Here is a 15,541-nt window from a genome sequence, read left to right as displayed (position 1 = left end):
AGGATGAGAACCATGAGCCTGCAAATCCTGTTATCCTATAATATTTTAACTTCTGTATAAGGATATCATGATTACACACTCAAAAGCTTTAGCCAGATCACACAGTATTCCAAGTGGTAATAACTTTTGATTTATGGATTGTAATATATCATCTGTAAAAGTGGTTATAGCTTGATCAGTTAACAATCCTTTTTGAAATCCAAACTGATTGCGAATGAGAACATTTTTCTGTAATAAGTGTTTATAAAGTCTATTGTACACAACCCTTTCAAACACTTTTGAAAATATTGCAAATAATGAAATGGAGCGGAAGTTTTCCACCAATGATTTGTCTCCTTTTTTGTGTAATGATTTGACAATAGCATATTTAAGCCTCTCTGGAAAAGTAACACTGTGGAGGGATTCATTACATAAGTAACTCAGTATGTCACAAAGTTCTGAGGACCAACATTTAATTATGGTAGTGCTGATTTCATCATAACCACTGGAACATTTATTTTTAAGAAAGCTAAAAATATTAGAAATCTCTTTCACTGAGGTACGGTATAGTTGAATTTTGTCAAACTTCTGCGGAAATGCATTTTTTAAATATTTTAAGGTGTCTGCTGAGGAACTATGCAAACATAAGTTGTCTGCTACTGAAAGGAAAAAGTTGTTGAAAGTGTCTTTAATTTTGGAAGTATCTCTAATCAACTCATTATTTACATTTAACATAATTTCCTCATTTGCCTGATTGGTTTTTCCTGTTTCACTTTTTACTATGTTCCATATAGTTTTTAACTTGTTATTAGAGGCATTTATTTTTTCTTGAAAATAAATACATTTTGAGATTCTGATTACTTTGTTTAGAATTTTACGATATAATTTGTAATGTGATTTAGCTCTGTAGTCATCATTTTCCCTTGACATTAAGTGCAGTCTTCTTTTTGTTTTGCAAGATACTTTTATTTCATTTGTAATCCAAGGTTTTGAAACATTTAATCCATTTCCTTTGATTACTTTCTTAGGGCAGCAGTTTTCAATGTGACCTACGACTATATTAAAGGAACAGTTATATTTTTCATTTATCCTGGTGAATTGTATACATCTATCCAGTCTGTATTCCTCAAACAGTTTTTTATACCTTCAATTCCTGTTTCATTAATTATTCATATAGTTTCCCACTTCCTGTTGTTAGTTGAATCGGACCCCACTATATTAAATGTAATCAACTGGGTATCGTGATCTGAAAGGCCATTAAATATTGGATTTATACTATGATTTGCTAGTGTAGTAATATCTATGAAAATGTTATCGGTAGTAGTGAGTGCTGGTGCCCATAACACTGGTTGGAAACTGTACTAAGGGAATGAGATTACAAGAAGTGTTAAGAGACTATAGTATGGATCATGAGTGACTATCCTCCAGAAAATTTAAATAAAAATCTCCACTTAGTATGAGTTCATTATTTTTAGAAGTTAAGAAATTTAATATTGCATCAAGCTGTTTAGTGAATAGCTGGAAATTACCAGTTGGAGCCCTGTATATTGTGACTATAATTATTTTTCTTTTGTGTGTTTCTACTTGTGTGGCACACACTTCAAAATGCATACCTAATGTCTTATAACATACTTTCTGCACTGTTTATTATTTCTTGATGGTATACTTGGACAATACATAATCAGATACTTTTAACATTACAAAACTGGATTAGCTGTGTTTTTACAAAGTATAATTCTAACCCATTTGTGCAAAACTAGTCAGTAACTTTCATGAAAACCTCATGTACTATTTTATCTGGTGCTGCTTCTTCATTCAGTTTCACAACAATGCATGATCATATGCAAACAGGACTAAATTCTACCTCCTAATTCGAATAAAATGGTAAATAATTAATATGAAGCAAGAGCCAAATTCTCTTATTGTCCTAGTTTTGTAATCTTAGTTTTACTTGTCGTTTCCACACTCTGTTGTTACTTTAATCTGCTTATGTAGACCTTGCATGGGCTTTCTTACGGATCATGATCTACATATCTTTCAACGTTTTCTTTCTTGACACTTGTGATTTGGTACTGCAAAAAGAATCACGAATTCTGAAAGGTAAAGATTAATTTATTGCCATGTGTGTTTATTAAGCAGGTCTTTGTTATCATGACGGTTGTCTCCATAGTCATTTATGGTATTTGCTTTTCCTTCAGTGGTTTTTCATTGAAATTTTGGAGTGTTCTTGGTAGCTTGTCTCCCATTCACCCAATATTTTTTTGAGTTTGTATGTTGTCTTTTTAAAACAAACAGAAAGTACTACTCACCCTAATGTTTGTATTTTATTTTTTCCTGTTACTTTACTATGGACTTTCACTTGTTAATTTCAAAATTACTGTTATGATATTCTTTAATGATCACCAGCTATTGTATAATTTCCACATACTTGCTAATTGCTTCTGTGTCAGATGTAACAAAAACTGTTCCAGCACAAGGATATATTACAACTGACCATTTTGACAATTATTTAATTTGTTCTGCAGGGTATGATATATATAGGCTAATGCAGTCTTTTGTGACTGTAATAAAAGTGTTATTAAGACCAAACATGTTAACTTTATTTTGGAGTATCTTCAGTGGTCACTGTGACTTGTGATGATTGGTGGCTTCCCTCATTGATGAAACAATCGTTACTTATTGTGACCATTTGTGCACTTGCAGCAATAGGTATTATTCCAAGTTTTTGCATTTTGATCTCTGCTGTTTGTTAAGATACGTGCAAGAATTCATAAAAAATATATATGCTGCATGTGCATGAATAGTCACAGTGCATATCCATTGTATTGTCTGTGTGTAAAGTCATTGATTATAAGCTGCAGTGACCACCGAAGATGCCTTAAAACATAGCAAAATGCACTTGGTCTTGAAATACTGTTATTACAGTCGAAAAAGACTGTATTGAACCTATAAATAACCTCTATTGCTGTTACTGCAGAAAAAGGGGTCATACATCAAAGAAGACAACAAGTGTATTAATTTGTTCTGTTGAGCAGTTGTTTAAAGCAAATTTAATGAATTAAATTTTATTTTTATTTTCTATTTGTCAAAATTTATATATTTTTTGGATCTAAGCTGAAGCTGTAACAATTGAGTTCTAATTCTTTTGTAAATTTTTCAGGTGTTTTTGTCATGTTATTGATATTATATGGATTCTCTGCAATTCCATTCACATATGTTTGTAGTTATCTGCGAGGAACAGTGTCTAGTGCATTTAACCTGATAGTGACTACCAATCTTATTGTGGGTAGGTACACTGTGAACATAACTTCATAGGTGTATATGATGTAATTTTGTGTCTCGCTTGTATCTTTTTTGACACACTAATTTATAATTTTATAATATATTTCAGGTCTAATAGGATGTGCTGTAGTGTATCTCATGTCACTGAGTCCAAATTTTGACACTGAAAGAAAAATCATTGATACAGTGCTTCACATGATACCACACTACACATTGTCAAGCAGCATGAAGAAATATGCCACAATAACAGCAATGAGGATTAACTGTGTGGTCACTAAACAACCAGGCTGTGATGAAGGTAAAGATGACAATGACTTAATCGTAAATAAAATTCATTGTAGATTTTTTTTTTTTCGGAGAATGGTTTTATATATTGATTTGTTGATTACCTGGCAAATCAGTTTCAAACAAGTTTTAATCAAGTACACACAGGATTTTTGTTCCTGCATGTTTACAGTTAGAACTGGCCCTGTGTTTGTAGTATGTTTGGGACGGGTCCTTAGGAGGGGGAGAGCTGGCCAGTCAGTTAGTGCTTGTCAGTGGTGCTCACCATGTCTGAGGTTGACTGCGCAATTCAGGGACCTAGCGTTGTCAAGGACCATGTGTTTGCCTAGAAGGATGAGAATGAGTGAAAATCAGGATTGGAATCACCATCCTTGGACCGGCATTGCAGACAAAAAGATTTGCACGAAGACATTCTTGAAGATGATCAATAGGTTAGTGTTGACAAAATTGCAGAACAGGTTGGGGTAAGTTATGGGAGCTCTCAAGCAATCAACACAGATGATATCAAGTTCCATAAAGTACCTGTCAGGTGGGTCCCTAGTGTTTTTACTGTGGATTAGAAGTGAGACATTTAAAGGTCTCTCAGAGGCTTACAGCAAGGTTTGTGAAAGAAGGTGATGCATTTTTGAGCCTGATCACCATCTACAATGAAACTAGGGTCCACCACTACACTTCCAAGTTGAAACAAGCCAGTATGGAGTGACAGAGGAAAGAGGAGATATCTCCAGTGAAAGTCAGCACTCGACTGTAGGTTGCAAGGTTTTTTCAACAATTTTCTTTGGCTGTGAGACACTGTGCTCATTGATTTTTTTTGCATGAGCAATGGGCAATCAATGCTGCTTACTGCTGTGAGCTGGTTAACATGATGAAGGGTGCATCTCCAAAACAACTCCAGGCCCATACTGCAATTCTGATGATCTCAAAACTTGAAGAAATGTGCTGGACTAAACTTGATCATCCTTTTATTTAATTCATTTATTTCATCTTCAAGCATTTTTCGGGTTATTGATTTTAATAGTTCATACAAATTGAATAATACATAATGGTACAGGTAATAATAAAGGAAACAGTTAAATCATGTAAATTTTCATCCTAACGCACAATGAGTATAAGTTTAAATTTGAGATTTTCCATTGCACAATCAAAAAATTCATCTATAGCATTGAAAGCTTTCTTTTAAGACAATTTTGTAGAATGTTTCTAAAGGTTTTTAATTAGGTAATGTGTATTTCTGACGGCAGTGCACTGAACAGCTTTACTCCAAGGTGTGTATAGCTCTTGTCAGTCTTGTGTAATCTTTTAAGGGGTTAGTCAGTCTTTTCCTTGTGACATATATTGTGACAATGAAATAATTGCATTAATCTGTAGTTCTCTTGGGTTTCTTTTGTGTAGACTAGGCAATTGAGTATAAGTAATGATGGGACTGTCATGACACTCAGCTTATTGAAAAGTTACTTACAAGATACATTCTTTTTGAATATACCAGCTAAACATGTGATAAAATTTTTCTTCCACATGAAAACTCATTGTGCCCCAGTGGAACTGCCCCAAAGCTGTATGCAGTACATTGTGTGTCTATGAAAAAATGTGTAATAAGCACTGAGCATCATTTTTTTCACTCACAGATGCTCTAGGTTTGTGTAATAGATAGATGACTCTTGAGAATTTAGTGCATATAGAATCTGTGTGGGAGTTCAGAGTTAATTTGGAATCCAAATTGAACTGACACACTGGTATTGTTGATATTTCACAAATTAAAAAATTACATATTTGGTTTTATTTTGATTTACAGTTAATTCATAGTCTTTAAACTTGTTACTAGAAATTCTTAGGTTGGCTTTGGTTTGTCCCTTTAGATACTCTGTGTCATTTCCAGTTGTAACGAAAGTGGTATCATCAACATACAGAACTGATCTACATGGCATGGTACTAGGTAGGTCATTACTATAAATTATAAACAATAAGGGTCCCGCTACGGAACCTTGAGGCATGCCTCTCGAAAAATATAAGAATCCAGAGCTCTCACCATTAAGTGTACCTTCTGTTTCCTATTGTCAAGATATGATTCTGTAAGTGTGAGTTCTATATCTTGAACGCTATAGCACCTCAGTTTATCTATTAGAATCTGATGACACACAATCAGATGTGTTGCTTAGGTCAATCAGTAGGGCATCAACAGATGATTTTGCTTCAGAGGCGCTGAGTATTGTTGAAACAACATTTTCAACAGCTTTCAGTGTAGACGACTTTTCGTAGAAGCCATACTGAGTGTTTTTCAGTGTTCCATGCATGTGAAGTGTTTGTAAATTTGTTGGTACATGCAATGTTCAACTATTTTTGAAAGTATTGGTACAAGAGAAATAGGTGATAGTTGTCAACACATGACTTGTCCCCTTTTTTATCTAGAGAGACAACTACTGTTGTCTTTAAACAATCTGTAAAATAATAACTCATAAAAATCCAATATATTAGTACACAGAGTGATTGTAGTATAATATCTGCAATATTTTTAATAACAGAATTTGATAGACCATACAAGTCTTCTGATTTCTAATTGATGAATTTTACTATAACTACTGCAATATCAGTAACAGCAACTTGTGCCCACTTGAATGAGGTTTTTGCGGGTTTGTTGTGTGATATCAATAACTTTGTATTTTCTAAATGTTTATTAATGCCTGATTTTAAGTTGACATTTTGTTGAGCTGGGTATCCTTTGCTGCCAGAATTAATAAAGAAGTTGTTCATAACATTGGGTGTGATACTGGTAGTGTCACAAGTGGCTTTATTAGTATTACCCAATTGTGCTTTGATGATTCTCCAAGGAACCTTACATTTGTTTTCTGATTGCTAAATATAGTTATCATTTCCTATTTCTTTATGTTGTTTAATTTATAATCTGTACCTTTTCCTTAGTTGAAGGTACTGAAGTCTATCTTCTTCACTGTTCTTTGATATATTATAAAGATTGATGACCTATGCTCCCAATTTTTTGAGGTCAGGTGTAAACCGTTGATGTAAACTTATACAATTAATTTTGCTTGGTTTCGCCTTGCATCATTTTAATTCTTTAGGACAGCACTTATTAAAGATATTGGAAAAAGGATTAACAAAGTTGTCAAAAGCTTAAACAACATTTGCAAAGTCAAACAGGAGGTTGGAACATTCTGTCATACACAGTTACGATATGAGAGCATTGATATAACAATCATTAACAATTCTAATGTACTTTGGTTGTTCTCATTGCTCTGTGGGATTTTTTGTCAGTAATTTTAACCATATCCCCTTCATTATTTGATAGATACTTGGTATTAAAAAGCTCTATTTCGTACGTATTTCTTTCTACATATGTTATTGTCCAGAGATGATAGATACCTTGTTGGCTTGTTATTGCGCAAAACATATTGTGGGACCTGAGGACATTATGTATGTGTAAGTGCTTTGTTGTTGTCCCTGAGTGTCAATGTTAATAACCCCAAAGATTAAAATTTTATTTTGTGTGTATTTCTGCAATTGGGAGATTGTTCTACCTAGTACTTCCGTGAAGACATCAATATTGCTGTCAGGGGTACAGTATGCAGACACTACAATTAGTTTGGGATCTGGCAATAGTATAGAAGCTGCTTCAAATATACTTCCAATGCAGAAATTACTGATTTCAGGATTAGCGCATTTTGCCAAAAGATCATAGCTGACACACATCAGAGTACCCCCCAGTTGTTCAGACTTCTCCAAAAACTTTATACTAAACAGTAGCCCTTTGGCTCACACAGAGATAATTGATTCTCATTTAGTCACTGTTCAGTAAGATATATAAGGGCATTTTTATTTTTTCATAGTAGGAGGAACAGTAAGATCACCTGTCTTATTTTTTAAAGCTGTGATGTTGACATGCAAAAATACCATAGAGTTGTTATAAGATAGGAGCAGGTCTGTCCTGTCTGAATGTAATTAACTTTATACTTTGTCAACACAGTCAGTCTCCTTACTTAAATTAAAAAAGGATTGTGGTGAGATTGTTGATCCCATCCTAATGTTATTTTCTGTGCAGTTAGTACATGAGGCTCTTTTACTATTGTACAATGCACTTTCCTGGATACTAGAAGTAGTGTTCTTTTGTCTTTGCATGTCTTCATTATCAAGCCATGTGGCAACATTACTGACATTGGCATCATTTCAGCTTAACTTAAGGTCAGCACATTTTTGTTGACCACATTCATGGTTGATATTGTATATGTCTGTTTCTTGGAATGAGTCAAACTATCACGTGGAAATTTTGTTGTGTTCAGTTCTCTTTTTGCTTCACAGCAGTTGCCCACTAAATTTGCACTACTTACAAACCTTTTTTTTTGTTTTCCACTTTCTTGCTGTTTCCATTGCATGTTTTAAAGGTGTTACTGTCCTTACTATTTCCTAACAGTTTGAGAGCACTTCGTTCACTTGTTGACTTTTCATGGTTCATTACAGTTGGTGCTTCATAGCAGTTGTTGTTCAAGAAATTCATGCTGTTTTCACACTTGTTTTGGTTTTCCACTTCGTGAGGACATAGCATTTTCTTGATTTAATTTCATCATATTTTGCTTCAACATTAGCTCACTATTTTCAGATGCATGTTTATTTACATCCATTACAGCACACTGATCACAAGTTGCAAACTAGAAATACTTTTGTTTAGGTCTGATGTTTCACCTTTACATTCTACACATGCTTCCTTTTTACCAGCAAAATTTACTCTTTATTGAGGAGGAGCAGCACTATAATACAGGGTGTAGCAAAAAGAACAATCCAATTTGGCATGTCTATATTTCTGAAACTAATAAAAATATACAATGAATTTCGTTTTTTGATGAATGGGAAACTCAAAATGTATTTTTTTTTTTTTTCATAGGTGTTCAGTATGCCCCCCCTTGAGATGCACGGCATATGTCAATGTGATACTCAAATTTTTCCCACACTGCAGTGAGCATATTTTCAGTTACAGCTTCCACAGTGTTATGCGATGTCTCAGTTCATTCATTGTTGTTGGTAACGGAGACACATAAACAGTGTCTTTTATAAACCCCCATAAGAAATAATCACGTAGTGTCAGGTCCAGTGACCTTGGAGGCCAATAATGTAAGGCTGAATCATTTGGTCCAGTGTGACACATCCATCGTTCAGTAACCTTTGATTAAAAAATCCTCACACTTCCAGATGCCAGTGTAGAGGTGCCCCATCCTGTTGGTAAGTTGTTTGAAGCAGCCTCCAACTGTGAGAAAAGAAAGTTCTCAAACATATTGAGATATGTGCTTCCTGTAACACTGTTCTCGGCAAAGAAAAATGGACCCTACACCTTTTCATGTGAAACTGCACAAAACACATTATATTTTGTTCCATACCACATATTCTCACATTATGATGGTTCACCCTTCCATTTAAATGGGATGTTGCCTCATCATGAAACACTAAGTGTAAAAGGAAACTGTCATCCTCCATCTTGCCAAGAATGAAATTACAAAACTTCACATGTTGTTGTCACCTTCATGAAGAGCTTGCAGTAGCTGAATTTTGTATGGTTTCATGTGTAAATGTCAACGTGACAGATGACAGACAGACCTCGGGGGCATGTTGAGCTGTCAAGCTGCATGGGGAATGGATTTCTGTGGACTCCTTGTAAAACCATGGCAGTTGTGTTGGTCGTCTATGTCAGACACTCGGGGACAGTCCGGAGATTTGCCTTTACACAAACAACCTGTTTCTTGGAAATGTGCATGCCATTGTCTAATGCTCTGTACTGTAGGAGGATCCACACCATACCTCGTATGAATGTCACGCTGAACAGTTATTACTGACCGCACTGCGTAAAATGTTGAACAGACAATGCTTTCTGTTGTTCTGACACTATTTTTACTAGAACTGAAGTGGACACATATTGCTGCTACCTAGTGGAAACCACATAAAACTCGAGAGTTTGCTCTTTCAAAAAGTACATTGTTCACACACACATCTCAAATAATATAATAGTTATGATTTTTTGAAATTGAATGATTCTTTTTGATACAGTCTGTATTTCACACTGTCTGCCATCTTTGCCATTCTCCCTATAGCCCGGACCTATTGCACTGTGATTTTAATTTGTTTGGACTGCTGAAAGAAGCTCTAGCGGTGCAACGATTTGAAGATGATGAGGGCATGGAGGGATTCCTGTTCAGTTGACAACCAGGTTCGTTCTACAATACTGGGATAAAAAAGCCTTCCTCCTTGCTGGAAATTTTTTTTTCTAAATCCAGAAACTGTATAGAAAATATATTACAGTTTCTTTTTATTTATCAATAAATAATTTCAAAAATAGTTAAAGCCCCATTTCTGTTTGATTTACCCTCAGAATTAAGAATTAAAAACGTTGCTGTGAATAATCTATTGCATTTTAGTTGCCAACTAACTTTTACTTATGAGTCCATTATCAAACAACAATCATCACCATCAAAGACAGAATCATACAAAAATTTAAAGAATAAATAACAAAAAAGCCATCATTTTAACTATGACAACAGCATATTACTACAGAATAAGAAAGATTACCGATCAACTTCTTGATTTCCCCTTGGTTATGACATGTTTTCAGGTTTGCATGATATTATTTCATGACTAAATTAAAAACAGGCTTGCAAAAGCATAATAACTGATTATGAGGCCAGTTTGATAATTAACACAGATCAGTAGTCCCCTAACTGTATGGTCGTCCTAACCCCCAAAATGAAGGCTATTCTTTCTACTCTGTTTCTTTTCTTTTAGTCACATCCCACAAACTTGCAAGAAGAGTAGATCCTGTCATTAAAATGAAATGTTAAGTCATTTGACATAATGAATCATGGAAACCTCACCTATTTCACATGGTGTGAATATTTAGGTGTGAGCAGATTGTTTTCCAAGTTATCCGCAGGTGAACGTGTAACTATCCTGACAATAATAAATTTTCAGAATCAATATTAAGTGGGTGACATTTGGCTAGCCAAGTAGGTGTGCTTACCACAAAATTATTCATATTTGAGATGAGACTATTAATTAGTATCGTGACCTGATATTATTCCCAGTCTGTGCCCAGTTTGGACTGAAATTTTCATGAGTGATTTTGGAATCCACTTCTTAAATACATAATGTTCAACTGCAGATGTTAAGTTGTGGGGAGGATGCATGACTATTAATAATTTTTGCTCTAGTAATTAATAATATAACTCTAAGATGATATTTCTGTGAACAGCTACATATTCCTAGGATAAGTGACAAGTAGTATCGAGCTCAAATTACCAGTTGTCCTGCATGAATTAATCCCCTGAGTAATAGTATTTCAGTATCAGTGCCTCATATAACTTTCTTTTCGGTGAACCTAACTTCATTGGCATTAATTTGTTCCCTATTATTTTATTATGCAGTTTCATTTCTATGTGTCCAGGAGCTTGGGCATACAGTCTCAGGGTGCAGAACACAAAGTGTGTCCCCCCCCCCCCCTGCCCCTCCTCATGTCATGTGTGAACAAAATGTTTTCCTGCAAATAATTGCTGTGGGGAATACAAAATGAAACAATTGAGGAGCATTCTTCAAAACTCAGTAAATGCTCATTTGTTCAAAATGTAGATTTTTGTAGTTACAAATCAAGCTTGTAGCCGTGCACATTCTATTGAAACGATTTTGTCAAAAGCTGACATTTGTCATTGTTATAAGGTGTTGAAAACTGAATTTTTGCAAAACTCAGTAGTTCCTCTCAGCCAGTTGAAGCAAAAGCTGATAAACACAAACTGCACTTTGCATCTGAGTGACATTAAGGTAGAATAACAATGTAGTTAAAAAATGGATGGTTTGCACAACAAATGCAATGTTTGCTGTGTTTATCATTGCCATTGCTCTGCTTTGTATCAACACTACTAGTACTGCAGCAGTGTGGCACTCATCGACTAAGCAGTTCAGCTACGCTCCATAGCCTCATGCTGTTCTCAGTGTTGGATACCTCCATTAGTTCCCCCTTTTGCCATTAGCAGCCAATATTGTGACAATATGTGGGGCATCAAATGCGGTAAACATGGTAGGCCTTTTGCTGCCTTGCACTCAGAGGGTCCCTTGCAAGATGCCTTTCAAAATGCTGCTCAGCAAATGATGGTGTATGAAAAGTCTAAGAAGAAGGTATTGTTATCGGTGTCGGATACTTATAGTGGAAATTCTGTAGAGTAGAGCGTGAGGCAAGGACATCCAGAAACTCCAGCCAGAAAGTAAGGAAAACAGCTGTCTTGGAAAAGTACAACATGATCACCAGGGAAAGAAGAAGTATATCTTAAAAGTTATAAGGCATTTTAACATGCCAGAAGGAGCAGATTAATTTTATAAGAACAATGTTGAAAGTGAGCAATAGATTTCCACTTGAGTATTGTTGTTGCTAGTATTTTGTGTTTTATTTCAATAGCATTTGTTGCTACTTTGCATTTCTGCTTATGAAACGTTTATGGAAAGGTAGGTTACTAAACTGTTATTGCAGTAGGTTATTGTATTTCTTTGCAAAATAGGAAGTAAAGTGTACACACACACACACACACACACACACACACACACACAAAATTTAACTTCCATCCTTGCATTTAACAACCTTTGCAAATATGTGGAAACTTTGTCCCTCCGTTCTGGAATAACAATGAAAAGCTTAGAAAAGTCACACACACAATCAGAATCCTGCCTGCAAAATCTGTGTCAATGTTAAATTGTCTTGTTTGGTTTGATATTTTAAAAATGCACTTCTTCAAAAATTCAGTTTTTTGTTTGTAGCCAGTTTTGGAGGAAAAAAAAAAAAAAAAAAAAAAAAAAAAAAAAAAAAAAAAAAAAAAAAAAAAAAAAAACTCCTCAATTTCATAAATGTTTAAGGATGAGACAATTAATATTTTTTAGGTTTCTAAATAATGGATAACATGGTTCTTTATGATGTATGCTGCACATATTCCAAATGATTTCTTTCTGCATCTTTAGCAGACACAACATGTTGACAGAGTCATACCCCACCCCTAAAAAAAAGGGGGGGGGGTTTGGGGGGTACCATACCTAATAACAGATTCAACATGTATATGCTACTTTTTGTGTGACTGTAACAGTTGCAGTTGATCATATTTGCATTGCAAATGTAAAGCTGTGCAATTTATTTGCTAGGTACTTTGTGTATCTGCCACTCCAAATTTTTATTCAGATTTAATCCTGAGATTTTACTGAGTCAGTTTGTTTTACATCTTGGTTGTTGTGAATAATTGCAACCTGCTCACATTTATGCTGATTGGTTTGAGCTTCATCGTGTGGGTCTTGGACATGGTTAGATTCAACCCATTTATCTGAAACCAAGTTTCTACAGTAGTAAAGATACTAAATGATTCACGATTGTTCCATGCATCCTGATTTTCAATGAACATAGAAGTGAGACGGCACTGAAGTTTCCAACCACATAGATATATTTTGCAGCTGTAACTACTACCATTATTAATTGCCACTTTGAGCTCATTAAACTCATAATCAAGAAATGTTCTCAGCTGTAATCAGTAGAACACTAAGGCAATATAATATGACAAAAATGTTGCACAAAACTATGAAGAAACAAAGAATATAGAATTTATTACAAGAAAGCATTTGATTAATATTTATACATTCAGGTTATGTAGACAATGGAAGAAGTATGAGCTGGAAACAAACAATCAAAAACTTAATTATGTAACTTTATATTGTGTGGTGATAATTACAACTTCATGACAATCTCTTGTGTGTTATGCCACCAGCACCACTTGGTTTCATATAGTGTTGTAAATGACAGAATTCTTCTGAATTACACTTAAGAAACTACTTGTAGAAATATGTATGATGTGTTTGAAAATGTTTTCCTTTGTGTTTTGTGTTTCAGACATGTCATATTTTGCAACAGTGCTACCCAAAGAATTCACCTTGACAGAGGATATAATGTTTTTTGGAATTGATGGCTTGGTCTTCTTTTTCATCTTGCTGCTGATAGAATATGGTTTGACTAAGAAAATATATGCATTAATTGAAAAACTTGTCTTTAAAGGGACGATAGTAAGAGGGTCTTTGGATGATGATGTGAAAGAAGAAGAACTTAGAGTAAAAATGCAGTTGCAAGGTAAAGTAATACTTACTCTGAAATTCATTAATTCAGTTATCCATCCATCATACATCCATGTATACATCTTGTTCTGTAGATCCCATGGTACATTCCATGAATGTCTGGGATGCGTAAGGAAATCAAGGGTGTATATTTTATTTAAGGCCACTGAGTAATATGACCAAATTTTGTGAATGATTGTAGTATTGTAGTGCTAATTTTAATTATATTAGAACCTAATACAAAAATTCCTGTGGAAATATTCTTCAGTGAAGTAGAAAGAATTGCCATACTATGTTTTATTATTCAGACTTGAACTCCACTTTAACTTCCACAAGACATTCAGTATGCTCCGACAGGTTGCTGAATACACATGCACCAGTATAGTTCTCTCATGTCAGTTATAATTTTGAACCCTTGAAGTCTTGTTTCAACACACACCTTCTTCTGTCATGCAGTTGATAGAAAAAGTATGAATCTGCTATGTAAATATCCCAAAATATTTTAACTTCTATATGCTGATATCATGCTCCACACAATCAAAAGCCTTTGGTGAGCATATTTCCACATACAGTTATTTCTGGTTTGTTGCTCTAAAGAAACAAACTATTGTGTGACCAGTGTAAAACAAAATATGGGACTGTAGATAGAGTGATGCAGAAGAAACCCAGTTCGGCATAAAGAGAGAAATGCCCAAAACCTTCAATGACTACTGTTGCAGAATATTGTTAAATGACCTTTCACAAAACCCGAAGAAATTATGTTCATATGTAAAGGCTGTTAGTGGCACCATCATTAGCGTCCAGTCTCTAGCAAATGAGACAGGAATCGAAATTGAGGGTAGCGGAGCAGAAGCTGAAATGCTAAACACGGTTTTCTAATGTTCCTTTACAAAGGAAAGCATGGGAGAATCACCCCAATTTAATCCCCGTACTAATAAAAAGATGAATGAAATAAGTATTAGTGTCTGTGGTGTTGAGAAACTGCTGAAATCTTTAAAACTGAACAAAGCTCCAGGACTCAGTGGTATCTCTGTCAGATTCTGTATTGAATTTGCAGCTTAGTTAACCCCTCTTTTCACTGTAATCTATTATAGAGCCCTCAAACAACAAATCTTGTCCAGTAGTTGGAAGGAAGCACAGGTCACACACAATTGAAAGAATGGTGGTATTACTGTCCATTATCCTTCGCACCGATTTATTGTAGAATCTTAGCACATATCCTGAGCTCAAACATAATGGGATACCTCCAACAAAATCACCTCCTCCATACTGATAAAAATGAATTCCGAAAATATTGATCATGTGAAACCCAATTCTCACTTTTCTGACATTCTGAAAGCTTTGGATCAAGGTAGTCAGGTAGATGTGTTATTTCCTTATTTCTGAAATGCATTTCACTCAGTACCACATCTGCACTTATTAGACAAACACGATCACGTGGTGTATCAAACAAAATTTGTGGCTGGGCTGAGGATTTTTTGGTAGGGAGGATGCAGCATGTTATTTTGGATGGTTACTCATCATCAGATGAAGAAGTAGCTTCAGGCGTGCTGCAAGGAAGTGTGTTCGGACATTTGCTGTTCATGTTTAAGATTAATGACCTTGCAGACAATATTAATAATAACCTCAGACTTTTGCAGATGATGCAATTACCTATAAAATGAAGTAATGTCTGAAAAGAAGCTTCATAAATGTTCAGCCAGATCTTGATAAGATTTCATGGTGGTGCAAAGATTGACAACTTGCTTTAAATGTTCAGAAATGTAAAGTAAAATTGTGGACTTCACAAAACGAAATAATGTAATGTCGTATGGACTATAACATTAGTGAGTCACAGCTGGAATTAGCAAACAAATATGTGCATGAAACACTTTGT

At 34.8% G+C, this 15,541-nt stretch overlaps 1 protein-coding gene across 2 annotated transcripts in view; it reads left to right on the top strand.

Moving 5' to 3' along the window:
* Nucleotides 1-15,541, top strand: part of LOC124787703 (phospholipid-transporting ATPase ABCA1-like) — a 446,510-nt gene that overhangs the window by 366,684 nt on the left and 64,285 nt on the right. For both annotated transcript variants that reach the window (XM_047254537.1, XM_047254536.1), the window contains 3 exons: nt 3,140-3,265; nt 3,371-3,559; nt 13,448-13,681. In XM_047254537.1, coding sequence (XP_047110493.1) covers nt 3,140-3,265; nt 3,371-3,559; nt 13,448-13,681 — 549 coding nt within the window. The remainder of the gene's footprint in view (nt 1-3,139; nt 3,266-3,370; nt 3,560-13,447; nt 13,682-15,541) is intronic.

Source organism: Schistocerca piceifrons, chromosome 3, assembly GCF_021461385.2.
Source record: "Schistocerca piceifrons isolate TAMUIC-IGC-003096 chromosome 3, iqSchPice1.1, whole genome shotgun sequence".
Lineage (NCBI taxonomy): Eukaryota > Metazoa > Arthropoda > Insecta > Orthoptera > Acrididae > Schistocerca > Schistocerca piceifrons.
Note: the sequence above shows the minus strand (reverse complement) of the source record. Positions and strands in the feature narration are given on the sequence as shown.